The sequence below is a fragment of the Rattus norvegicus genome, chromosome 16 (assembly GCF_021556685.1).
Source record: "Rattus norvegicus strain SHRSP/BbbUtx chromosome 16, alternate assembly SHRSP_T2T, whole genome shotgun sequence".
NCBI lineage: Eukaryota > Metazoa > Chordata > Mammalia > Rodentia > Muridae > Rattus > Rattus norvegicus.
Window position 1 is genome coordinate 20,467,434 of NC_141549.1, and position 27,471 is coordinate 20,494,904.

The 27,471-nt window shown below is 42.4% G+C and overlaps 2 protein-coding genes across 4 annotated transcripts in view; both read left to right on the top strand.

Moving 5' to 3' along the window:
* The window catches only part of Poteml2 (POTE ankyrin domain family member M like 2), a 464,489-nt gene that overhangs the window by 406,935 nt on the left and 30,083 nt on the right, over nucleotides 1–27,471 (top strand).
* The window catches only part of LOC134482483 (uncharacterized), an 81,829-nt gene that overhangs the window by 54,144 nt on the left and 214 nt on the right, over nucleotides 1–27,471 (top strand). For 2 of the 3 annotated variants that reach the window (XM_087589508.1, XM_087589507.1), the window contains 5 exons: nucleotides 6,633–6,666; nucleotides 7,124–7,166; nucleotides 8,896–9,024; nucleotides 19,933–26,555; nucleotides 26,658–26,980. In XM_087589508.1, coding sequence (XP_087445634.1) covers nucleotides 6,633–6,666; nucleotides 7,124–7,166; nucleotides 8,896–9,024; nucleotides 19,933–26,555; nucleotides 26,658–26,980 — 7,152 coding nt within the window. Of the gene's footprint in view, nucleotides 1–6,632; nucleotides 6,667–7,123; nucleotides 7,167–8,895; nucleotides 9,025–19,932; nucleotides 26,981–27,471 lie in introns of all 3 variants that reach the window. The other variant, XM_087589506.1, reaches the window with a different exon arrangement.

Below are 27,471 nucleotides of genomic sequence, written 5' to 3' on the forward strand. Positions count from 1 at the left end.
ACAATGGAGGAGTGTTCCTCTTTCTCTGCATCCTTGCCAGCATCTGCTGTCACCTGACTTTTTGATCTTAGCCATTCTCACTGGTGTGAGGTGAAATCTCAGGGTTGTTTTGATTTGCATTTCCCTTATGACTAAAGATGTTGAGCATTTCTTTAGGTGTTTCTCAGCCATTCGGCATTCCTCAGCTGTGAATTCTTTGTTTAGCTCTGAACCCCATTTTTTAATAGGGTTATTTGTCTCCCTGCGGTCTAACTTCTTGAGTTCTTTGTTTATTTTGGATATAAGGCCTCTATCTGTTGTAGGATTGGTAAAGATCTTTTCCCAATCTGTTGGTTGCCGATTTGTCGAACCACAGTGTCCTTTGCCTTACAGAAGCTTTGCAGTTTTATGAGATCCCATTTGTCGATTCTTGATCTTAGAGCATAAGCCATTGGTGTTTTGTTCAGGAAATTTTTTCCAGTGCCCATGTGTTCCAGATGCTTCCCTAGTTTTTCTTCTATTAGTTTGAGTGTATCAGGTTTTATGTGGAGTTCCTTGATCCACTTGGACTTAAACTTTTTACAGGGTGATAAGCATGGATCAATCTGCATTCTTCTACATGTTGACCTCCAGTTGAACCAGCACCATTTGCTGAAAATGCTATCTTTTTTCCATTGGATGGTTTTGGCTCCTTTGTCAAAAATCAAGTGCCCATAGGTGTGTGGGTTCATTTCTGGGTCTTCAGTTCTGTTCCATTGTTCTATCTGTCTGTCTCTGTACCAATACCATGCAGTTTTTATCACTATTGCTCTGTAATACTGCTTGAGTTCAGGGATAGTGATTCCCCCTGAAGTCCTTTTATTGTTGAGGATTGTTTTAGCTATCCTGGGTTTTTGGTTATTCCAGATGAATTTGCAAATTGTTCTGTCTAACTCTTTGAAGAATTGGATTGTTATTTTGATGGGGATTGCATTGTATCTGTAGATCGCTTTTGGTAAGATGACCATTTTTACTATATTAATCCTGCCAATCCATGAGCATGGGAGATCTTTCCATCTTCTTAGGTCTTCTTCAATTTCTTTCTTCAGAGTCTTGAAGTTCTTATTGTACAGATCTTTTACTTGCTTGGTTAAAGTCACACCGAGGTACCTTATATTATTTGGGTCTATTATGAAGGGTGTTGTTTCCCTAATTTCTTTCTCGGTTGTTTCTCTTTTGTGTAGAGGAAGGCAACTGATTTATTTGAGTTAATTTTATACCCAGCCACTTTACTGAAGTTGTTTATTAGCTTTAGTAGTTCTCTGGTGGAACTTTTGGGATCACTTAAATGTACTATCATATCATCTGCAAATAGTGATATTTTGACTTCTTCTATTCCAATCTGTATCACTTTGATCTCCTTTTGTTGTCTGATTGCTCTGGCTAGAACTTCAAGAACTATATTGAATAAGTAGGGAGAGAGTGGGCAGCCTTGTCTAGTCCCTGATTTTAGTGGGATTGCTTCAAGTTTCTCTCCATTTAGTTTAATGTTAGCAACTGGTTTGCTGTATATGGCTTTTACTATGTTTAGGTATGGGCCTTGAATTCCTATTCTTTCCAGGACTTTTATCATGAAGTGGTGTTGAATTTTGTCAAATGCTTTCTCAGCATCTAATGAAATGATCATGTGGTTCTGTTCTTTCAGTTTGTTTATATAATGGATCACGTTGATGGTTTTCCGTATACTAAACCATCCCTGCATGCCTGGGATGAAGCCTACTTGATCATGGTGGATGATTGTTTTGATGTGCTCTTGAATTCGGTTTGCCAGAATTTTATTGAGTATTTTTGCGTCGATATTCATAAGGGAAATTGGTCTGAAGTTCTCTTTCTTTGTTGTGTCTTTGTGTGGTTTAGGTATAAGAGTAATTGTGGCTTCGTAGAAGGAATTCGGTAGGGCTCCATCTGTTTCAATTTTGTGGAATAGTTTGGATAATATTGGTATGAGGTCTTCTATGAAGGTTTGATAGAATTCTGCACTAAACCCGTCTGGACCTGGACTCTTTTTGGTTGGGAGACCTTTAATGACTGCTTCTATTTCCTTAGGAGTTATGGGGTTGTTTAACTGGTTTATCTGTTCCTGATTTAACTTCGGTACCTGGTATCTGTCTAGGAAATTGTCCATTTCCTGAAGATTTTCAAATTTTGTTGAATATAGGTTTTTATAGTAAGATCTGATGATTTTTTGAATTTCCTCTGAATCTGTAGTTATGTCTCCCTTTTCATTTCTGATTTTGTTAATTTGGACGCACTCTCTGTGTCCTCTCATTAGTCTGGCTAAGGGTTTATCTATCTTGTTGATTTTCTCAAAGAACCAACTTTTGGTTCTGTTGATTCTTTCTATGGTCCTTTTTGTTTCTACTTGGTTGATTTCAGCTCTGAGTTTGATTATTTCCTGCCTTCTGCTCCTCCTGGGTGTATTTTCTTCTTTTTGTTCTAGAGCTTTTAGGTGTGCTGTCAAGCTGCTGACATATGCTCTTTCCTGTTTCTTTCTGCAGGCACTCAGCGCTATGTGTTTTCCTCTTAGCACAGCTTTCATTGTGTCCCATAAGTTTGAGTATATTGTATCTTCATTTTCATTAAATTCTAAAAAGTTTTTAATTTCTTTCTTTATTTCTTCCTTGACCAGGTTATCATTGAGTAGAGCATTGTTCAATTTCCACGTATATGTGGGCATTCTTCCCTTATTGTTATTGAAGACCAGTTTTAGGCCGTGGTGGTCCGATAGCACGCACGGGATTATTTCTATCTTTCTGTATCTGTTGAGGCCCGTTTTTTGACCAATTATATGGTCAATTTTGGAGAAAGTACCATGAGGAGCTGAGAAGAAGGTATATCCTTTTGCTTTAGGATAGAATGTTCTATAAATATCCGTTAAGTCCATTTGGCTCATGACTTCTCTTAGTCTGTCGACATCACTGTTTAATTTCTATTTCCATGATCTGTCCATTGATGAGAGTGGGGTGTTGAAATCTCCCACTATTATTGTGTGAGGTGCAATGTGTGTTTTGAGCTTTAGTAAGGTTTCTTTTACATATGTAGGTGCCCTTGTATTTGGGGCATAGATATTTAGGATTGAGAGTTCATCTTGGTGGATTTTTCCTTTGATGAATATGAAGTGTCCTTCCTTATCTTTTTTGATGACTTTTAGTTGGAAATTGATTTTATTTGATATTAGAATGGCTACTCCAGCTTGCTTCTTCTGACCATTTGCTTGGAAAGTTGTTTTCCAGCCTTTCACTCTGAGGTAGTGTCTGTCTTTGTCTCTGAGGTGTGTTTCCTGTAGGCAGCAGAATGCAGGGTCCTCGTTGCGTATCCAGTTTGTTAATCTATGTCTTTTTATTGGGGAGTTGAGGCCATTGATATTGAGAGATATTAAGGAATAGTGATTATTGTTTCCCTTTATATTCATATTTGGATGTGAGGTTATGTTTGTGTGCTTTCATTCTCTTTGTTTTGTTGCCAAGACGATTAGTTTCTTGCTTCTTCTAGGGTATAGCTTACCTCCTTATGTTGGGCTTTACCATTTATTATCCTTTGTAGTGCTGGATTTGTAGAAAGATATTGTGTAAATTTGGTTTTGTCATGGAATATCTTGGTTTCTCCATCAATGTTAATTGAGAGTTTTGCTGGATTCAGTAACCTGGGCTGGCATTTGTGTTCTCTTAGGGTCTGTATGACATCAGTCCAGGATCTTCTGGCCTTCATAGTTTCTGGCGAGAAGTCTGGTGTGATTCTGATAGGTCTCCCTTTATATGTTACTTGACCTTTTTCCCTTACTGCTTTTAATATTCTTTCTTTATTTTGTGCGTTTGGTGTTTTGACAATTATGTGACAGGAGGTGTTTCTTTTCTGGTCCAATCTATTTGGAGTTCTGTAGGCTTCTTGTATGTCTATGGGTATCTGTTTTTTTAGGTTAGGGAAGTTTTCTTCTATGATTTTGTTGAAGATATTTACTGGTCCTTTGAGCTGGGAGTCTTCACTCTCTTCTATACCTATTATCCTTAGGTTTGATCTTCTCATTGAGTCCTGGATTTCCTGTATGTTTTGGACCAGTAGCTTTTTCCACTTTACATTATCTTTGACAGTTGAGTCAATGATTTCTATGGAATCTTCTGCTCCTGAGACTCTCTCTTCCATCTCTTGTATTCTGTTGGTAAAGCTTGTATCTACAGCTCCTTGTCTCTTCTTTTGGTTTTCTATATCCAGGGTTGTTTCCATGTGTTCTTTCTTGATTGCTTCTATTTCCATTTTTAATTCCTTCAACTGTTTGATTGTGTTTTCCTGGAATTCTTTCAGGGATTTTTGCGATTCCTCTCTGTAGGCTTCTACTTGTTTATTAATGTTTTCCTGTGTTTCCCTAAGTGTGTTCATGTCTTTCTTGAAGTCCTCCAGCATCATGATCAAATATGATTTTGAAACTAGATCTTGCTTTTCTGGTGTGTTTGGATATTCCATGTTTGTTTTGGTGGGAGAATTGGGCTCCGATGATGGCATGTAGTCTTGGTTTCTGTTGCTTGGGTTCCTGCGCTTGCCTCTCGCCATCAGATTATCTCTAGTGTTCCTTTGTTCTGCTATTTCTGACAGTGGCTAGACTGTCCTATAAGCCTGTGTGTCAGGAGTGCTGTAGACCTGTTTTCCTCTCTTTCAGTCAGTTATGGGGACAGAGTGTTCTGCTTTCGGGCGTGTAGTTTTTCCTCTCTACAGGTCTTCAGGTGTTCCTTTGGGCCTGTGTCTTGAGTTCACCAGGCAGCTTTCTTGCAGCAGAATATTTGGTCTTACCTGTGGTCCTGAGGCTCAAGTTCGCTCGTGGGGTGCTGCCCAGGGGCTCTCTGCAGCGGCAGCAAACAGGAAGACCTGTGCCGCCCCTTCCGGGAACTTCAGTGCACCAGGGTTCCAGATGGTCTTTGGCTTTTTCCTCTGGCGTCCGAGATGTGCGTGCAGGCAGCAGTCTCTTCTGGTTTCCCAGGCTTGTCTGCCTCTCTGAAGGTTTAGCTCTCCCTCCCACGGGATTTGGGTGCAGAGAACTGTTTATCCGGTCTGTTTCTTTCAGGTTCCGGCGTTGTCTCAGGCAGGTGTCCTGCCGCTCCTGGGAAAACTGATATTCTTAGCATTCAATGAAAGCAGCCTCCATATGGGCTACTCTGACAGCACCTTTTCCCTGTAGTTCTATTAATTAGCAAAAGATATAGTGATACTTGATTTATATGCTGCAAGACATAATTTCCAGTAAAAAAAAAAAACATTGGCACAGTAGATGGAAGGTTGAAAAACCACATCATTCTCCAGTACACAGCACTGAATGATCCCTTGATTGAGTCTGAATAAGATTAGATTCCAACAGTGGGAGAAGCACCACAGAATTTATCCTTTCAGCAACCTACACCACAGCATCTCTCATACCTACTTTGGAGAGAGCCAGCCAGAGAATAGTGTAGAGGAACCTAAATGACCCTCTTCACATAACCCTGAGGGAAACAGAATTATCATAATGTGGGTGTCTTTTTTTAAAATGTATTTCAGCACTGGAGTTTTGTTTGTGTTGTCGAGGACTGAAAGAGGCCCCACACATGCTGAGCATACGGTCCACCATAGAGACATTTTCTCAGCCCATTTGTTGATAGGACAAAAACTTGCTCTGGTCATGGGCAATGCCAAGGGGTGTGCAGTGGAGTTTTACATACTGTAAAGGAAATGAACTAGGGTTGTTCATTCTCTGAAGCATGTTTCGAGGACAGGCTTTATCCAGAGAGTGAAACTTGAGACACTCTACGGTTTATATATGGAAATATATTTTTAAAATGTTTTATGTGTGATTGCTGCTCTATCTGCAAGTTTCTTTCATGCTTCTCTCTGGAGTAATAATTCATGTTGCATAACTACTAAGGAAGTCTTTCCAGTTGCTCTTGCCATGGCCGGCAATGGAAGTTGATGTTGAACTTCTTTTTGCTGGAAATGAGCTAGGGGTCAATGCTAGATCTGAGGGCCCTTAACATCTTCTTCAGATGATCTCGACTACAGTAACACACTGATCTCTCAAGAGCTTTGTCACACTTGCAGTTGGAAATACTTTGTAAAGGTCTTTGGGTCTCCTATATTTGACTATGCTGCAACGACAGTCACCAGAGACTGTGCTTCCGGGTGGTAGTAATGAATGTTCCCCTACAGTGAAGGAAGTTCAAGTCGACCTTTGTAGCAGCCCCTTTCACTACTGTATGAGATGAGCATGCTCACCTAGAGTGCTGCAAACATCCCTAGTCCAGAGGCAAAAAGCAGCAGTGGCAACATGACGCTGTCCTTTAACCCTTCACTATGGGACAACAGTTCAGGCTAAGATGATAATTTCTGTGTCTGATAGTGATCAGGATCATAGGTAATTTGCACAACAATTTTTATAAGTAGTAACTTTTGATGAAATTTTCTCTTTGTCTTTAAAATATACTAGGAAATGGGAAGAAAGGTTTTTGCATATATTTATTATTTACCAATAATTATTCACTTTAAAGGCTTTTCATAAATGGTGCCAAAGGATATAGGGTCACAAATGTTAGCCTTTGTACTTATTGTCATGTTTCCTATAGTTGTTTTGTGACAAATTTTGCTTCCCTCTTTAGAAGCTGGTAAGAGACTTACAGGAACATCACCATGGTAAGAATGTGTGCATTTTACAATAAATTAATCTGTAAAAAGTATAATGTTCAGAACCTGACATTCTCTTTGCCTCTGTGTACTCCGATTTCAGCTTCTTTATTTCTTCTATAATCACAAGCTGAACAATTATCTCCCACACAGCATGAGTTATGGACAAACATCCTTAGGAAGGGAGATGATTCAGTGGATAAAGTGCTTGCCATGAGTCTGTGAGAATGGAAGTTTGGATTCTCAGAATCCACATGAGGTCTTGAGGATCTCATGTGCATCTGAATCCTGGGGCACTTATGGTGAGGCAGGAGGTGGTGAGAGAGAATCCCCTGAAGTTTACTGGATAGTTTGCCTGGGTTTCTTATTCATGAAGAAGGGATTGAGCCACATAACCAAGGTTGGAAGAATGTTGCATGCTGTTATTCTCAAGGCTCCCTGACAAGCCCTCCTTTGTTGTTCCTAGGTGTGTGAATGTGGATAATGTCAGCTCTACCTCCTCTGTGAAGGTAAAATGCTTCTTTGTGAAATTAATTTTCTTATGAATTTTGTTATAATTCAGCAATAGTGTAACTATCCCAGTTTTATATGGAAAGATTGTTCAAGGGAGTCCACATTGTAGATGTGGAGATTTCTACAAACTGCAAGTGAGCAGTAAGTCCTTGTGGGTAGTGGTGGCCAATAAGAGAATGGACTCAAAAGACATAGTGAGTGGAAGACTGAGCGCAGTCCTCGTACAATAGAAGATGTCTGATGTTTGACAAGTATTGTTTGCAGAAATGAGTACATGTTCGACTGATTTTAAAATGTGACTGTTACTAGACCATAATATTTCTTTTTAAAAAAATTTTTATTAGATATATTTCTTTACTTACTTTTCCAATGTTTTTCCCCTTCCTGGATTCCGGTCCATGAGCCCCCATCCCTTTTCCCTCACCCTCTCCCATATCGGTTTTCCTGGGCCGGAGAGATGGCTCAGTGGTTAAGAGCACTGACTGAAAGAACCAAAAAAAAACCAAAAAAAAAAAACAAAAAAAAAAAAAGAGCACTGATTGCTCTTCCAGAGGTCTTGATGAATCCAATTCCCTGCAACCACATGTTGACTGACGACTATCTATAATGAGATATGATGATCTCTCCTGGTGTGTCTGATGATAGCTACTGTATACTTATATATAATAAGTACTTCTTAGTAAGTCCAGACATTTCTATAATCCATGAATCTCCTAAGTGACTTTACCCTCAGGAAAATGCATGCAATTTTTATCTACCTTTGGACACTGCTATTTTAGGATCCTGTATGAGAGCATCTCCTTGGTTTCTCTATTTCATGTGTATTTACACTAAGGAGAAATTGTGGCTATGTAGCAGTTTGTAATATGTTCATCAAGTTTGTCTTCTGAGAATAGAGCATTTTCTATTTGATTCTATGAGGGTATGTTGAAAGCTCTTCATCTAGAAAAACAACAAGTGTTTTTCCCAATTATCCAGCATTTTTAGATGCAGGGAGTCAATTACTGTATATTTCCATTTAAGTTCTTCTTTATGGATTTTAAAATAATATAAACTTATATTCTTTGTGCCACATTCAAACAGTTAAAATATTGTAGTGCTTTACTTAGATATTTTGATATCCAGTCTGAGGCTGCTTTATCACTGTGAGCTGCTCAAGGTTAAGAAACCTGTTGCTATATAACCTATAGCCCTATAGTGAGGGGCTGTGTGAATGAAGAGTGGCAATTTAATGATTTTTGAATGTGACTCAGTGGACCAATGTGTTTCTATAAAGCAGTTTCACCGGTTCTATGGTATGGACAGTGCTAGCAATTAAATTGCCATTTATTTGTAAATGAAAACTGTGCATTTTGTGATTCCCCACAATGGAAGAGTAAGACTGTTAGAAGGGGCCTCATTAATATTAATAATCATCTTAAACTAGAAGCAGAATAATTGACTGATAATGAATTAAGCTTAGTCTCAACAAGAACAAGGTCAAGTTTGTCAGTTAATGATTTTCTCTTAATCTAGGCTAGCATAAATATTTTAACTTCTTGATGGTATCCTATTAAGTTGTAAATAGGCATATAAGAAGATATTTTATATTTAATAATTTTGATTTTCATGTGTCAATATCCTGTAATTCCTAAAGAACATTGTTGATTTGAAAGCATGCATCCTAAAAGAATAGAGTTAATTTCAAGACCAAATAAAAAGTAAACTCTCTTCTCTGCATTGCAGGGAGAATCGGGAAGAAAATTCCATATAATACCTAAGAAGATCCAAAACATTTTTAGAAAATCTGGAGTTTATGTGTGTTCTCGAGGAGAGCCAGTACCTGATGTATGGAAAGCAAAAAAATCCATAATGGTAATTCCCCTAATTTGAGAAGTAACCTATTTCCTTTTGTGAAGGGGAGTGATGGGTGTTTGTGCCTATGCCTTCCTAGTGCAAATAGTGAACGAGTAGAGAAAGATCAGCCTTGAGCATTCCCTTCACACTCTCCATATCCTCACTCCTTGCCAGTCACTGCATTAGGCAGTGCTTCTCAACCTTCCTAACGCTGTGACCTTTAATACAGTTCCTCATGCTGTGGTGATTCCCAACCATACAACTGTTTTGTTGCTACTGCATCAGTGTCAGATTGATAATATCATCAACTGTAATGTCGTATTGGTATTTTCAGAAGGTCTTTGCCAACCTGTGTGAGACTGTTCTATGCCCTCCTCCAATAGGGTATGACAGACAGGTTGAGAATCACTGTCATAAAATGTAATAATAGTAAATTAGACTATGGAAACAGAAGAAAAAACAGAAAATGAGCATGTTTTTAACTCACTGAGGATAAGTCATAAAAATACAGAAACCAAATAGTACATGCTCCTGGAAATAGGTACAGTCAACATGAAAGCGACCACCATAGTTGTGTTTCATTTACTTTGGATTGACTGACTTTATGTGTGTGAATGTTTTGCGTGTATTCTGTCTGTATACCATGTGCGTGTGCTTCCCACAAAAATCAGAAGAGGTCATTTCATCCTTTGTTCTTGTTGTTCCAGAATTTTGTCAACCAATATTATGTGTTTTACAAAGCAAAGCCAGGTGTCCTGGAGGAGCAATGAATGTTTTAAACTCCTCAGCCCCTTTTCCAGCACACGGATTTAATATGTTTGATAGGCAAAAAGATTAAAATTATCATCAGGGGAAATAAGAAGTCAGTCTTCTGATATTTCTTAACTTCCTGGACAGGACCTCAGCATTCTGGTTTTACCCATTGAAGTCCAAAGTACTTATAGGCAGGGTGCCCACAACAGGTGGCTGGGTATGTTGGTGTACACAGTTAATTCACGAACTCATAAAGCAGGCAGGGTGGTCCCTGTCAGTTCAAGGACGTCCTGTTCTTAATTTATTTGGGGAGTAGGAGAATGTAAGTTGAATTGTGGGTATCAAAAGATAACTTGTATGAATCAATCTTTCCCTTCCTCTGTTTCCAGTCTCAGGTATCAAATTCAAGTTATCAGTCAGGCTGCCAAGTAGGTTTATCACATTTGTAGCATGATTTACACTTTGGTTAGCATTAACAGACAGACAGTAGATAAACTCTGCATGTGTGTGTGTGTGGGGGGGGGTTATTTAACATTAACACAAATGCTAAGCAGTGCATGGGAGGATCAGACAAAGAGATGGGAGTTCATGTGATTGAACACTTGGCCACTGATGGGAGATTGTTTAACTTTCGGGGTCTGGCCTTGCTAGCAGAAGGTTTTCAGTGGTAGATTTTAATGGCTATGACTACTTGTGGTACCAGTACTGTGTTATCTGCTTCCCGGTCTACCAGCATGTGAGAACCAACAATGTACTGCCAAAAGTCAGGCCTCCCTGTTCCTTCCTTGAAATAAGTGACTGGTTTTCCCCATCAGATATTTTGTCACAGAAAGTACAGAAACAAATTCAAAAGTAACAGCCATCTTTCCTGTTTAAATCCCCTTTCAGAAGTTACAAAGCAAGCAGAAGGGTGTGTCTGCTGATCTTACACACACTACTTACTCCTTACTCCACTGCATACTGTCAACACGTAGCTAACTACCTTCCTCTAGACCTCTAATTTCATCATTAGGAAAGAGGAAGTTCAGATATAATTATTACACATAATGGAATCATTAGAAACTGTAAATTTATAGAAACCAAACTCAAATGCTCTTCGTTTATGCCTAGATCAATTTGGTTTCCAATTAACTACTACAGGTGATGAACCTGAGTAATTTTTATTCTAGGAAGAACTTAGCAAAGACATAGAACTCAGGTACTTTAATAAACAGAAATTCACTCGGCAATCACCTTCTATTGCAGTGAAAAGTCATTAGAATTTTCTAAACTAAAATTTCCAATGCAAACACATTTTATCCTAACTAGAATTTTATGATGCTATGGAATGTACAAATAATGGTGATGAATATAGTAAATAAATTTTATATGCCCATGATTAGAATACAATCCACAATATCATTACAGCAGTGGGATCTTACAGAGACAACTAAGACAAAGGTAGTTTCCATTCTTCCAAGGAATAAATGTCACTGAAGTAAAACTAAACATCATTTCTGATGTTAAATTTGAATAAAACCAAACGAACACAAGACTTCCCACAAGACTACATGGGAAATGCAGTGTAATGAGTATAAAATAAAAAAATGAAAGACCTTAGCTAGTTAATACCAGTTCTCTACCCCATGCTAGTGGAATACCAGGTATAAGTCATTATAAACAAGTACAGCCAGCAGGATTTACAATGACACAGGCACATTTCAAAGGTGATGCCTAGTTTGGCTGAAAGAAAAAGATCACATGAATGAGAAATTCACACTTACTACATTTCATTTTTATTCTAAACGGCTATACACCAATCTTTCTCCTTTTATTTTAAAAGCAGTAAATATATATACATATATATACATATATACATATACTTGCATATATATGCATGTATACACATCTTCTCACGTACACATATGTAGTTAGAAATACATACATGCGTATAAGTGCACACACATGTGTATATGCATATTTGCCAGCCAGATGGTTCAAAGGGGTAGTGATAAGTAGTCTGGTAACACATTGCATATGAAAACATGACTATGTGTGTAACATACCCCATGGTTTGCTATATTCAAGTCTGTCTTTCTCAGGAAATCCAAGGAACTTAAATTCTCTCATGATCCATTTTAATAGTGTGAACACTAAGAGGAAATGCATGCTTCTTCAACATTATTCTTTGATCAACAGTCCTCCTTCACCTGTTCTGTTGAATCTTCTCTGTGATATATTGCTTGTTGATGCAGAGAATGTTTGACGTGTCAGTTTTGCAAGTAAGAAACGTAAATCATCCTCAAACCTGGCACTGAAAGTCAAAAGTAGACTGCCATGTTATGGGTTTCCCTGAGTTGTAAGGAAGAACAAACATGTGAAGATCTTATTTCTTATGCAGTATGAGTCAATGAGGCTTCCCATTTACAATGCAGCATCAAACCCATTCACAAGCCCAACTTCCTGAATTCATCTATTTAAATCAACGAGTGTTCCGGGCATCCTATCTAAGCTAGCTTTATGGAATTTGATAACACATTTTGTGACCAAATCCCCTGGGTAACACCACTTCACAGCTTTGAATGAATCCTTCAGACTCTGTTAAATACACTCTTATTGTAACTAGCTGATGCTTATGTTAGTCACTTTCTATAGTTGTAAAAAATATCATGGGAAAGAAAATGTTTAGAAGAAAGAGATGGTGTGAAGTGGGTCTCTTGGTTAAATTGGATACAGAAATCACCATCATGATTCAGGCAGACAAGCATGACGATGAAGCAGCAGCTGAGAGATCACATCTTGACCTACACAGGAAAGAGAGAACTTAGTGGAAATGACACCAGTCTATTGAAATCTTTTCTTTTATTAACTTGAGTATTTCTTATTTACATTTCGAATGTTATTCCCTTTCCTGGTTTCTAGGCCAACATCCCCCTAATCCCTCCCCCTCCCCTTCTCTATGGGTGTTCCCCTCCCCATCCTCCCCCCATTGCTGCCCTCCCCCCAACAATCACGTTCACTGGGGGTTCAGTCTTAGCAGGACCAAGGGCTTCCCCTTCCACTGGTGATCTTACTAGAATATTTATTGCTACCTATGAGGTCAGAGTCCAGAGTCCAGGGTCAGTCCATGTATAGTCTTTAGGTAGTGGCTTAGTCCCTGGAAGCTCTGGTTGCTTGGCATTGTTGTTCATAAGGGGTCTCGAGCTCCTTCGAGCTCTTCGAGTTCTTTCTCTGATTCCTTCAACGGGGGTCCCGTTCTCAGTTCAGTGGTTTGCTGCTGGCATTCGGCTATGTATTTGCTGTATTCTGGCTGTGTCTCTCAGGAGAGATCTACATCCGTATCCTGACGGCATGCACTTCATCGCTTTATCCATATTGTCTAATTGGGTGGCTGTATATGATTGGGCCACATGTGGGGCAGGCTCTGAATGGGTGTTCCTTCTGTGTCTGTTTTAATCTTTGCCGCTCTATTCCCTGCCAAGGGTATTCTTGTTCCCCTTTTAAAGAAGGAGTGAAGCATTCACATTTTGATCATCCGTCTTAAGTTTCATTTGTTCTATGCATCTAGGGTAATTCAAGCATTTGGGCTAATAGCCACTTATCAATGAGTGCATACCATGTGTGTTTTTCTGTGATTGGGTTGCCTCACTCAGGATGATATTTTCCAGTTGCAGCCATTTGCCTACGAATTTCATAAAGTCATTGTTTTTGATAGATGAGTAATATTCCATTGTGTAGATGTACCATATTTTCTCTATCCATTCCTCTGTTGAAGGGCATCTGGGTTCTTTCCAGCTTCTGGCTATTATAAATAAGGCTGCTATGAACATAGTGGAGCACGTGTCTTTTTTATATGTCGGGGCAACTTTTGGGTATGTGACCAAGAGAGGTATAGCTGGATCCTCAGGCAGTTCAATGTCCAATTTTCTGAGGAACCTCCAGACTGATTTCCAGAATGGTTGCACCAGTCTGCTTTCCCACCAACAATGGAGGAGTGTTCCTCTTTCTCCACATCCTCGCCAGCATTTGCTGTCACCTGAGTTTTTGATCTTACCCATTCTCACTGGTGTGAGGTGAAATCTCAGGGTTGTTTTGATTTGCATTTCCATTATGACTAAAGATGTTGAACATTACTTTAGGTGTTTCTCAGCCATTTCGCCTTCCTCAGCTGTGAATTCTTTGTTTAGCTCTGAACCCCAATTTTTAATAGGGTTATTTGTCTCGCTGCGGTCTAACTTCTTGAGTTCTTTGTATATTTTGGATGTAAGGCCTCTATCTGTTGTAGGATTGGTAAAGATCTTTTCCCAATCTGTTGGTGGCCGTTTTGTCCTACCCACAGTGTCCTTTGCCTTACAGAAGCTTTGCAGTTTTATGAGATCCCATTTGTCGATTCTTGATCTTAGAGCATAAGCCATTGGTGTTTTGTTCAGGAAATTTTTTCCAGTGCCCATGTGTTCCAGATGCTTCCCTAGTTTTTCTTCTATTAGTTTGAGTGTATCTGGTTTGATGTGGAGGTCCTTTATACACTTGGACTTAAGCTTTGTACAGGGTGATAAGCATGGATCGATCTGCATTCTTCTACATGTTGACCTCCAGTTGAACCAGCACCATTTGCTGAAAATGCTATCTTTTTTCCATTGGATGGTTTTGGCTCCTTTGTCAAAAATCAAGTGCCCATAGGTGTGTGGGTTCATTTCTGGGTCTTCAATTCTGTTTCATTTGTCTATCTGTCTGTCTCTGTTCCAATACCATGCAGTTTTTATCATTATTGCTCTGTAATAGTGCTTGAGTTCAGGGATAGTGATTCCTCCTGAAGTCCTTTTATTGTTGAGGATAGTTTTAGCTATCTTGGGCTTTTTGTTGATGAATTTGCAAATTGTTCTTTCTAACTCTTTGAAGAACTGGATTGGTATTTTGATGGGGATTGCATTGAATCTGTAGATTGCTTTTGGTAAGATGGCCATTTTTACTATATTAATCCTGCCAATCCATGAGCATGGAAGATCTTTCCATCTTCTGAGGTCTTCTTCAATTTCTTTCTTCAGAATCTTGAAGTTCTTATTGTACAGATCTTTTACTTGCTTGGATAAAGTCACACCGAGGTACTTTATATTATTTGGATCTATTATGAAGGGTGTTATTTCCCTAATTTCTTTCTCAGCTTTTTCTCTTTTGTGTAGAGGAAGGCTACTGATTTATTTGAGTTAATTTTATACCCAACCACTTTGCTGAAGTTGTTTATCAGCTTTTGTAGTTCGTTTTGGGATCACTTAAATGTACTATCATATCATCTGCAAATAGTGATATTTTGACTTCTTCTTTTCCCATCTGTATCCCCTTGACCTCCATTTGTTGTCTGATTGCTCTGGCTAGAACTTCAAGAACTATATTGAATAAGTAGGGAGAGAGTGGGCAGCCTTGTCTAGTCCCTGATTTTAGTGGGATTGCTTCAAGTTTCTCTCCATATTGTTTAATGTTAGCAACTGGTTTGCTGTATATGGCTTTTACTATGTTTAGGTATGGGCCTTGGATTCCTATTCTTTCCAGGACTTTTATCATGAAGTGGTGTTGAATTTTGTCAAATGCTTTCTCAGCATCTAATGAAATGATTATGTGGTTCTGTTCTTTCAGTTTGTTTATATAATGGATCACGTTGATGGTTTTCCGTATATTAAACAATCCCTGCATGCCTGGGATGAAGCCTACTTGATCATGGTGGATGATTGTTTTGATGTGCTCTTGGATTTGGTTTGCCAGATATTTATTGAGTATTCTTGCGTCGATATTCATAAGGGAAATTGTTCTGAGGTTATCTTTCTTTGTTGGGTCTTTGTGTGGTTTAGGTATAAGAGTAATTGTGGCTTCATAGAAGGAATTCGGTAGTGCTCCATTTGTTTCATTTTTGTGGAATAGTTTGGATAATATTGGTATGAGGTCTTCTATGAAGGTCTGATAGAATTCTGCACTGAATCCGTCTGGACCTGGGCCCTTTTTGGTTGGGAGACCTTTAATGACTGCTTCTATTTCCTTAGGAGTTATGGGGTTGTTTAACTGGTTTATCTGTTCCTGATTTAACTTTGGTACCTGGTATCTGTCTAGGAAATTGTCCATTTCCTGCAGATTTTCAAGTTTTGTTGAATGCAGGCTTTTATACTAAGATCTGATGATTTTTTGAATTTCGTCTGAATCTGTAGTTATGTCTCCCTTTTCATTTCTGATTTTGTTAATTTGGACACACTCTCTGTGTCCTCTAGTTAGTCTGGCTAACGGTTTATCTATCTTGTTGATTTTCTCAAAGAACCAACTTTTGGTTCTGTTGATTCTTTCTATGTTCCTTTTTGTTTGTACTTGGTTGATTTCAGCTCTGAGTTTGATTATTTCCTGCATTCTACTCCTCCTGGGTGTGTTTGCTTCTTTTTGTTCTAGAGCGTTTAGGGGTGTTGTCAAGCTGCTGACATATGCTCTTTCCTGTTTTTTTCTTCAGGCACTCAGCGTTATGAGTTTCCTCATAGCACAGCTTTCATTGTGTCCCATAAGTTTGGGTATGTTGTACCTTCGTTTTCATTAAATTCTAAGCAATCTTTAATTTATTTCTTTATTTCTTCCTTGACCTGGTTATCTTTGAATAGAGCATTGTTTTATTTCCACGTATATGTGGACATTCTTCCATTATTGTTATTGAAGACCAACATTAGGCCATGGTGGTCTGATAAGATGCATGGGATTATTTCTATCTTTCTGTACATGTTGAGGCCCGTTTTTTGACCAATTATATGGTCAATTTTGGAGAAAGTACCATGAGGAGCTGAGAAGAAGGTATATCCTTTTGCTTTAGGATAGAATGTTCTATAAATATCCGTTAAGTCCATTTGGCTCATGACTTCTCTTAGTCTGTCGACATCACTGTTTAATTTCTATTTCCATGATCTGTCCATTGATGAGAGTGGGGTGTTGAAATCTCCTACTATCATTGTGTGAGGTGCAATGTGTGTTTTGAGCTTTAGTAAGGTTTCTTTTATGTATGTAGGTGCCCTTGTATTTGGGGCATAGATATTTAGGATTGAGAGTTCATCTTGGTGGATTTTTCCTTTGATGAATATAAAGTGTCCTTCCTTATCTTTTTTGATGACTTTTGGTTGAAAATTGATTTTATTTGACATTAGAATGGCTACTCCAGCTTGCTTCTTCTGACCATTTGTTTGGAAAGTTGTTTTCCAGCCTTTCACTCTGAGGTAGTGTCTGTCTTTGTCTCTGAGGTGTGTTTCCTGTAGGCAGCAGAATGCAGGGTCCTCGTTGCGTATCCAGTTTGTTAATCTATGTCTTTTCATTGGGGAGTTGAGGCCATTGATGTTGAGAGATATTAAGGAATAGTGATTATTGCTTCCTGTTATATTCATATTTGGATATGAGGTTATGTTTGTGCGCTTTTCTTCTCTTTGTTTTGTTGCCAAGACGATTAGTTTCTTGCTTCGTCTAGGGTATCTCTTGCCTCCTTATGTTGGGCTTTACCATTTATTATCCTTTGTAGTGCTGGATTTGTAGAAAGATAGTGTGTAAATTTGGTTTTGTCCTGGAATATGTTGGTTTCTTCATCTATGTTAATTGAGAGTTTTGCAGGATGCAGTAACCTGGGCTGGCATTTGTGTTCTCTTAGGTTCTGTATGACATCTGTCCAGGATCTTCTGGATTTTATAGTTTCTGGCAAAAAGTCTGTGTGATTCTGATAGGTCTGCCTTTATGTTACTTGATCTTTTTCCCTTACTGCTTTTAATATTCTTTCTTTATTTTGTGCGTTTGGTGTTTTGACTATTATGTGACAGGAGCTGTTTCTTTTCTGGTCCAATCTATTTGGAGTTCTGTAGGCTTCTTGTATGCTTATGGGTATCTCTTTCTTTAGGTTAGGGAAGATTTCTTCTATGATTTTTTTGAAGATATTTACTGGTCCTTTGAGCTGGGAGTCTTCACTCTCTTCTATACCTATTATCCTTAGGTTTCATCTTCTCATTGAGTCCTGGATTTCCTGTATGTTTTGGACCAGTAGCTTTTTCCGCTTTACATTATCTTTGACTGTTGAGTCGATGATTTCTATGGAATCTTCTGCTCCTGAGATTCTCTCTTCCATATCTTGTATTCTGCTGGTGAAGCTCGTATCTACAGCTCCTTGTCTCTTCTTTAGGTTTTGTATTTCCAGGGTTGTTTCCATGTATTCTTTCTTGATTGCTTCTATTTCCATTTTCAATTCCTTCAACTGTTTGATTGTGTTTTCCTGGAATTCTTTCAGGGATTTTTGTGACTCCTCTCTATGGGCTTCTACTTGTTTATTTATGTTTTCCTGGAATTCTTTCAGGGATTTTTGCGATTCCTCTCTGTCGGCTTCTACTTGTTCTCTAAGGGAGTTATTCACGTCTTTCTGGAAGTTCTCCAGCATCATGATCAAATATGATTTTGAAACTAGATCTTGCTTTTCTTGTGTGTTTGGATATTTTGTGTTTGCTTTGGTGGGAGAATTGGGCTCCGATGATGCCATGTAGTCTTGGTTTCTGTTGCTTGGGTTCCTGTGCTTGCCTCTCGCCATCAGATTATCTCTAGTGTTACTTTGTTCTGCTATTTCTGACAGTGGCTAGACTGTCCTATATGCCTGTTTTTCAGGAGTGCTGTAGACCTGTTTTCCTGTTTTCTTTCAGCCAGTTATGGGAACAGAGTGTTCTGCTTTGGGGCGTGTAGTTTTTCCTATCTACAGGTCTTCAGCTGTTCCTGTGGGCCTGTGCCCTGAATTCACCAGGCAGGTCACTTGGAGCAGAAAAGTTGGTCTTACCTGTGATCCGGAGGCTCAAGGTTGCTCATGGGGTGTTGCTTATGAGCTCTCCGCGGCGGCAGCCACCAGGAAGTTCTGAGCCGCCCTTTCTGGGAGCTTCTGTGCACCAGGGTTCCAGATGGCGTTTGGTGTTTTCCTTTGGAGTCAGTAATGTGTGCAGAGGGCAGTCTCTTCTGGTTTCCCAGGCATGTCTGCCTCTCTGAAGGTTTAGCTCTCCCTCCCACGTGATTTGGGTGTAGAGAACTGTTTATATGGTCAGTCCCTTCAGGTTCTGGCGGTGTCTCAGATGCCAAAAGAAAGCACTGTTGTTCTACTCTGTTTCCAGCTCTGTCTCTCTATTGAAATCTTAAACCTCATCCTGGCAACAGTTTTACTACAAAACAGCCCCACCACCTACTCCTTTTGAAAATAATTCAGCGCTCTGCACAGCAAGCATAATGTGAGCCTATGGGGCTGTTGACATTCAAGCCACCACAGAGGTGCTGGATGAGGTCTTAATATACATCCTGTAAGTGTAGCAATAGTCATGATGTTACAGAATAGTTGACGATACTGTGCCCTCCTCCCAGATTGCGTTGTTTACTTATAAACAAATTTCTACTAATTGCTGTGGTTCAGCCTTTGCACAGACCTTTAATCTCTCAAACTGGAATGTAGACATTTCCTTAGTACCCACCCTTAATGCTAAGTAATCAATGTAACCTTAGTTTATAGAATGAAGCACCTCGTTTAAAAATGATGCTTAATTGCATGAAAGAGAAGGTGATTATCCAGAGAAAGATTTGGTATAAAGAATATTCCCAACTCTCTCACGAAAGAATAAGAAAAGTGGCTACTTGAGGGGTAGGGCAGCAGAAAGTACAAAAAGACGGAGAGAGAGAGAGAGAGAGAGAGAGAGAGAGAGAGAGAGAGAGAGAGAGGAGGGAAGGAGGGGCGGAGGGAGGGAGGTGGCCTTTTTACTTGGAGAGTTTCAGTGCAGAATGAACCATAGAATATGAAGGAAAGAGAATATTACAAAATCACTATTTAGAGGAAGAGCAGAGCAAAACATCAGAGGCCAAGAGTCACATTTTGTCCTTTCTATTTATATATTTCCATCTTACAAGGAAAAATGACTTCAGGTAGCAAAGAGCAGAAGAAATCTAAGTATAAACCTAAAGAGATCCACAGTAAAGACTTTGAAAAACTCTGGGCCAATTACTCAAGCAGACAGGAAGCAGACTTCACTGAATGTCACTGACTGTAGTGCTAACTTTCGACAGAATACACAAATAGTTTGGGGACTATGAATCCAGGTTCTGACATTATCAGAAGGGTGATAGAATGAATAAAATCAGTAAATTTTCAATCAAAAGTATCACTGCTAATTTTCGTTTTAGGATGAAAAATATAAAACAGATAATTTCTATGCTGTGTCTTCTGAGCATAGAAATTCTATTCCTAAGGCTACTGCTGATCGTGAAGCTTCCACCTCTACTGCTGACAGCCTGGATGCTGCCGAGCCTGACCCAACAAATTCTACAAATGCTACTGACTGTCTGGCTGCTCTTGAGCGTGAGCTGACTAATTCCAACAACACTGCTGACTGTCTGGCTGACCTTGAGCCTGATCCGACGATTTCTACCAATGCCGCTGACTTTCAGGCTGCTGTTGCACCAGAGCCAACTATGTCCACCCACCCTGCTAACTGTCTGCCTGATGTGGAACCAGAGCCAACTATGTCCACCCACCCTGCTGACACTCTGGCTGCTCTTGAGCCTGAGCTGACTACTTTCAACAACACTGCTGACTGTCTGGCTGACCTTGAGCCTGAGCCAAACATGTCCACCCACCCTGCTGACAGTCTGCCTGATGTGGAACCAGAGCCAACTATGTCCAATCACCCTGCTGACACTCTGGCTGCTCTTGAGCCTGAACTGACTAATTCCAACAACACTGCTGACTGTCTGGCTGACCTTGAGCCTGATCCGACGATTTCTACCAATGCCGCTGACTTTCAGGCTGCTGTTGCACGAGAGCCTGCTATGTCCACCAACCCTGCTGACAGTATGGCAGCTGTTGAGCCTGAGCCGACTATGTCCACCCACCCTGCTGACATTCTGACTGCTGATGAGCCTGAACATAATAATTCTACCAAAGCTGCTGACTGTCGGGCTGACCTTGAGCCTGAGCCAAACAGGTCCACCCACCCTGCTGACAGTCTGCCTGATGTGGAACCAGAGCCAACTATGTCCACCCACCCTGCTGACACTCTGGCTGCTCTTGAGCCTGAGCTGACCAATTTCAACAACACTGCTGACTGGTTGGCTGACCTTGAGCCTGATCCGACTATTTCTACCAATGCCGCTGACTTTCAGGCTGCTGTTGCACCAGAGCCCGCTATGTCCACCCACCCTGCTGACACTCTGGCTGCTCTTGAGCCTGAGCTGACTAATTTCAACAACACTGCTGACTGTCTGGCTGACTTTGAGCCTGATCCGACTATTTCTACCAATGCTGCTGACTGTCGGGCTGCTGTTGCACCAGAGCCCGCTATGTCCACCAACCCTGCTGACAGTATGGCAGCTGTTGAGCCTGAGCCGACTATGTCCACCCACCCTGCTGACATTCTGACTGCTGACGAGCCTGCACATAATACTTCTACCAAAGCTGCTGACTGTCGGGCTGACCTTGAGCCTGAGCCAAACATGTCCACCCACCCTGCTGACAGTCTGCCTGATGTGGATCCAGAGCCAACTATGTCCACCCACCCTGCTGACACTCTGGCTGCTCTTGAGCCTGAGCTGACCAATTTCAACAACACTGCTGACTGGCTGGCTGACCTTGAGCCTGATCCGAGTATTTCTACCAATGCCGCTGACTTTCAGGCTGCTGTTGTACCAGAGCCAACTATGTCCACCTACCCTGCTGACTGTCTGCCAGATGTGGAACCAGAGCCAACTATGTCTACCCACCCTGCTGACACTCTGGCTGCTCTTGAGCCTGAGCTGACTAATTTCAACAACACTGCTGACTGTCTGGCTGACCTTGAGCCTGATCCAACGATTTCTACCAATGCCGCTGACTGTCGGGCTGCTGTTGCACCAGAGCCCGCTATGTCCACCAACCCTGCTGACAGTATGGCAGCTGTTGAGCCTGAGCCGACTATGTCCACCCACCCTGCTGACATTCTGACTGCTGATGAGCCTGAACATAATAATTCTACCAAAGCTGCTGACTGTCGGGCTGACCTTGAGCCTGAGCCAAACAGGTCCACCCACCCTGCTGACAGTCTGCCTGATGTGGAACCAGAGCCAACTATGTCCACCCACCCTGCTGACACTCTGGCTGCTCTTGAGCCTGAGCTGACCAATTTCAACAACACTGCTGACTGGCTGGCTGACCTTGAGCCTGATCCGACTATTTCTACCAATGCCGCTGACTTTCAGGCTGCTGTTGCACCAGAGCCCGCTATGTCCACCCACCCTGCTGACACTCTGGCTGCTCTTGAGCCTGAGCTGACTAATTTCAACAACACTGCTGACTGTCTGGCTGACTTTGAGCCTGATCCGACTATTTCTACCAATGCCGCTGACTGTCGGGCTGCTGTTGCACCAGAGCCCGCTATGTCCACCAACCCTGCTGACAGTATGGCAGCTGTTGAGCCTGAGCCGACTATGTCCACCCACCCTGCTGACATTCTGACTGCTGACGAGCCTGCACATAATACTTCTACCAAAGCTGCTGACTGTCGGGCTGACCTTGAGCCTGAGCCAAACATGTCCACCCACCCTGCTGACAGTCTGCCTGATGTGGAACCAGAGCCAACTATGTCCACCCACCCTGCTGACACTCTGGCTGCTCTTGAGCCTGAGCTGACCAATTTCAACAACACTGCTGACTGGCTGGCTGACCTTGAGCCTGATCCGAGTATTTCTACCAATGCCGCTGACTTTCAGGCTGCTGTTGTACCAGAGCCAACTATGTCCACCTACCCTGCTGACTGTCTGCCAGATGTGGAACCAGAGCCAACTATGTCCACCCACCCTGCTGACACTCTGGCTGCTCTTGAGCCTGAGCTGACTAATTTCAACAACACTGCTGACTGTCTGGCTGACCTTGAGCCTGATCCGACTATTTCTACCAATGCTGCTGACTGTCGGGCTGCTGTTGCACCAGACCCCGCTATGTCCACCAACCCTGCTGACAGTATGGCAGCTGTTGAGCCTGAGCCGACTATGTCCACCCACCCTGCTGACATTCTGACTGCTGACGAGCCTGCACATAATACTTCTACCAAAGCTGCTGACTGTCGGGCTGACCTTGAGCCTGAGCCAAACATGTCCACCCACCCTGCTGACAGTCTGCCTGATGTGGAACCAGAGCCAACTATGTCCACCCACCCTGCTGACACTCTGGCTGCTCTTGAGCCTGAGCTGACCAATTTCAACAACACTGCTGACTGGCTGGCTGACCTTGAGCCTGATCCCAGTATTTCTACCAATGCCGCTGACTTTCAGGCTGCTGTTGCACCAGAGCCAACTATGTCCACCTACCCTGCTGACTGTCTGCCAGATGTGGAACCAGAGCCAACTATGTCCACCCACCCTGCTGACACTCTGGCTGCTCTTGAGCCTGAGCTGACTAATTTCAACAACACTGCTGACTGTCTGGCTGACCTTGAGCCTGATCCGACTATTTCTACCAATGCCGCTGACTGTCGGGCTGCTGTTGCACCAGAGCCCGCTATGTCCACCAACCCTGCTGACAGTATGGCAGCTGTTGAGCCTGAGCCGACTATGTCCACCCACCCTGCTGACATTCTGACTGCTGACGAGCCTGCACATAATACTTCTACCAAAGGTGCTGACTGTCTGGCTGACCTTGAGCCTGAGCCAAACATGTCCACCCACCCTGCTGACAGTCTGCCTGATGTGGAACCAGAGCCAACTATGTCCAATCACCCTGCTGACACACTGGCTGCTCTTGAGCCTGAGTCGACTAAATCCTCCAATGCTGCTGACTGTCTGGCCTATGTTGAGCCAGAGCCAGCTATGTCCACCCACCATGCCGACAGTCTGGCTGCTCTTGAGCATGAGCTGTCTCATGCCAACAAAGCTGCTGACTGTCTGGCTTCTCTCAAGGCTGAGCCAACCATGTCCACCCAGCCTGCTGACAGTTCAGCAGCTGTTGAGCCTGAGCCTACAATTTCCATCAGAGCTGCTGATTGTCTGGCTAATGTTCTGCCTGAGCTAACTATGTCAACCCACCCTGCTGGCTGTCTGGACTCTGTTCAGCTTGAGTCATCTATGTCCACACACCCAGCTGATAATATGGCTACTGATGAGCTTGAGACTACAAATTCGACGAACGCTGCTTACTGTCTGGCTGCTCTTGAGCCTGAGTCGACTAAATCCTCCAATGCTGCTGACTGTCTGGCCTATGTTGAGTCAGAGCCAGGTATGTCCACCCACCGTGCCGACAGTCTGGCTGCTCTTGAGCATGAGCTGTCTCATGCCAACAAAGCTGCTGACTGTCTGCCTTCTCTCAAGGCTGAGCCAACCATGTCCACCCAGCCTGCTGACAGTTCGGCAGCTGTTGAGCCTGAGCCTACAATTTCCATCAGAGCTGCTGATTGTCTGGCTAATGTTCTGCCTGAGCTAACTATGTCAACCCACCCTGCTGGCTGTCTGGACTCTGTTCAGCTTGAGTCATCTATGTCCACACACCCAGCTGATAATATGGCTACTGATGAGCTTGAGACTACAAATTCGACGAACGCTGCTTACTGTCTGGCTGCTCTTGAGCCTGAGTCGACTAAATCCTCCAATGCTGCTGACTGTCTGGCCTATGTTGAGTCAGAGCCAGGTATGTCCACCCACCGTGCCGACAGTCTGGCTGCTCTTGAGCATGAGCTGTCTCATGCCAACAAAGCTGCTGACTGTCTGCCTTCTCTCAAGGCTGAGCCAACCATGTCCACCCAGCCTGCTGACAGTTCGGCAGCTGTTGAGCCTGAGCCTACAATTTCCATCAGAGCTGCTGATTGTCTGGCTAATGTTCTGCCTGAGCTAACTATGTCAACCCACCCTGCTGGCTGTCTGGACTCTGTTCAGCTTGAGTCATCTATGTCCACACACCCAGCTGATAATATGGTTACTGATGAGCTTGAGACTACAAATTCGACGAACGCTGCTTACTGTCTGGCTGCTCTTGAGCCTGAGTCGACTAAATCCTCCAATGCTGCTGACTGTCTGGCCTATGTTGAGCCAGAGCCAGGTATGTCCACCCACCATGCCGACAGTCTGGCTGCTCTTGAGCATGAGCTGTCTCATGCCAACAAAGATGCTGACTGTCTGCCTTCTCTCAAGACTGACCTGATTAATTCCATCAATGCTACTGATTGTCTGTCTTCTGTTGGGCCTGAGACAACCATGTCCACCCAGCCTGCTGACAGTGTGGCAGCTGTTGAGCCTGAACATAATAGTTCCACCAATGCTGCTGACGGTCTGGACTCTGTTGAACAAGAGCCAGCTAAGCCCACCCACCGTTCCGACAGTCTGGCTGCTCTTGAGCATGAGCTGACTAATTCCAACAACACTGCTGACTGTCTGGCTTCTCAGAAGGCTGAGTCAATTGATTCTACCAATGCTACTGATTGTTTGGCTTCTGTTGGGACTGAGACAACTATGTCCACCCACCCTGCTGACAATATGGCTACTGATGAGCTTGAGCCTACACATTCCACCAATGCTGCTTACTGTCTGGCTGCTCTTGAGCCTGAGTCGACTAAATCCTCCAGTGCTGCTGACTGCCTGGCCTATGTTGAGCCAGAGCCAGCTATGTCCACCCACCGTGCCGACAGTCTGGCTGCTCTTGAGCATGAGCTGTCTCATGCCAACAAAGATGCTGGCTGTCTGGCTTCTCTCAAGGCTGAGCTGATTAATTCCACCAATGCTACTGATTGTCTGGCTTCTGTTGGGACTGAGACAACTATGTCCACCCAGCCTGCTGACAGTTTGGCAGCTGTTGAGCTTGAACATAATAATTCTACCAATGCTGCTGACGGTCTGCACTCTATTGAACAAGAGCCAGCTATGCCCACCCACCGTTCCGACAGTCTGGCTGCTCTTGAGCATGAGCTGTCTCATGCCAATAAAGCTGCTGACTGTCTGGCTTCTCTCAAGGCTGAGCCAACCATGTCCACCCAGCCTGCTGACACTTTGGCATCTGTTGAGCCTGAGCCTACTTTTTCCACCAAAGCTGCTGATTGTCTGGCTACTGTTCAGCCTGAGCTAACTAGGTCAAACCACCCTGCTGACTGTCTGGATTCTGTTCAGCCTGAGTCATATATGTCCCCACACCCTGCTGACAGTTTGGTAGCTACTGAGCCTGAACTGACTAATTCCACCAAAGCTGCTGACTTTCTGGGTGCTGTTGATCCCGAGTCAACCAAATCCATCCACCCTGCTGACAGTATGGCAGTTGATGAGCCTGAGCTGCCTAATTCCAACATTGCTGCTGACTGTCTGGACGACCTTGAGCCTGATACGACTATTTCTACCAATGCCGCTGACTGTCAGGCTGCTGTTGGGTCTGAGACAACCCTGTCCACCCAGCCTGCTGACAGTTTGGCAGCTGTTGAGCCTGAGCGGACTAATTCCACCAAAGCTGCTGACTGTCTGGACTCTGCTGAGCCAGAGCCAACTATGGCCACCCACCATGCTGACATTCTGACTGCTGTTGAGCCTGAACATACTAATTGCTCCAGTACTGCTGACTGTCTGCCTGCTGTTCAGCCTGAGTCCAGTATGTCCACCCACCCTGCTGACAGTATGGCTGCTATTGATGCTGAGCCTACAGATCCTGCCATTGTTGCTGACTGTCTGGCTGCTCTTGAACCTCGGCTGTCTGTTACATGTGCTGCTGACAGTAGTGTGTTAGTTGAGAGTCATGACTCAGGACCAGCTAGTCACATTGGATTGGATTATGTAGTTGATTTACCTCTTTACAAGGAGAGTACAAGGTACAAACCCCATGCTGACCCAGAGCCCACTCCTGGTTCCTGCACTTGTTATTCCCTTGACTCCATTCAAATGACTAACCTGACTCTTTTGATATCCCTTAGTGAAGAAGAAATATTTGATTCTGCTACTTCAGATGAGGAATCTTCTTTTACTCCTGACGTAGAAGAAGGTCTGCCTGCTACTCAGGGTGCTGAGGATATTTTTCATGCTTCCGCACGAGCTGAACCAATAAACCACAGCTTGAACCTTCTCAGGGAGAGTGGATATCTTCGGGCAACAGAGATACCACGCATACCTTTTTTGCTCTTCATATGGCTTATATCCTCACTCTTATCCATCATAACATGGATGAAAATCCAAATTCAACAAGCATGGCATGAAGAAAATGGCCAAGGAGCTCCCACTAAGAAGAGAGTCGGACCAGGTAAGTTAAACTAAAATAGTAGCTTAAAATAGATTAAGATTGTTTTAGTAGAAACCTAGGTCTCTTTTGTTAATAAATTTCATACTTCTATAGGGCTATTTACGCATAACCTAGAACCTGAAAACTTTATTTTTTCTCAATTTATAGAAAATAATTTTCATAATGTAACAAATCCAGTTTAGAGAAATACAACTGACCAGGTAATATTTTTTCCTACTTGGATGTTTCCTATTCTAGAATGAGGAGATTATTGTCACTTCCAGTGAAAACATGTGTTTCCTGAATGACTAAGCCGGGAAAACTTCCTGTTAAATGTTATTGTCTATTTATCGCTGTCATTCTGAACTCTGACTTCTGAAGTTAGCATAGCCTTTGACCGCAACATTCCAAAAGAAGCAACTTCTGAGATTAAAAATAACAAGAGAAGCATCCACCTTCTCACTGTTTCTCTCTACATTGATCCAGATGATAATGACACTGATGTTGTTGAT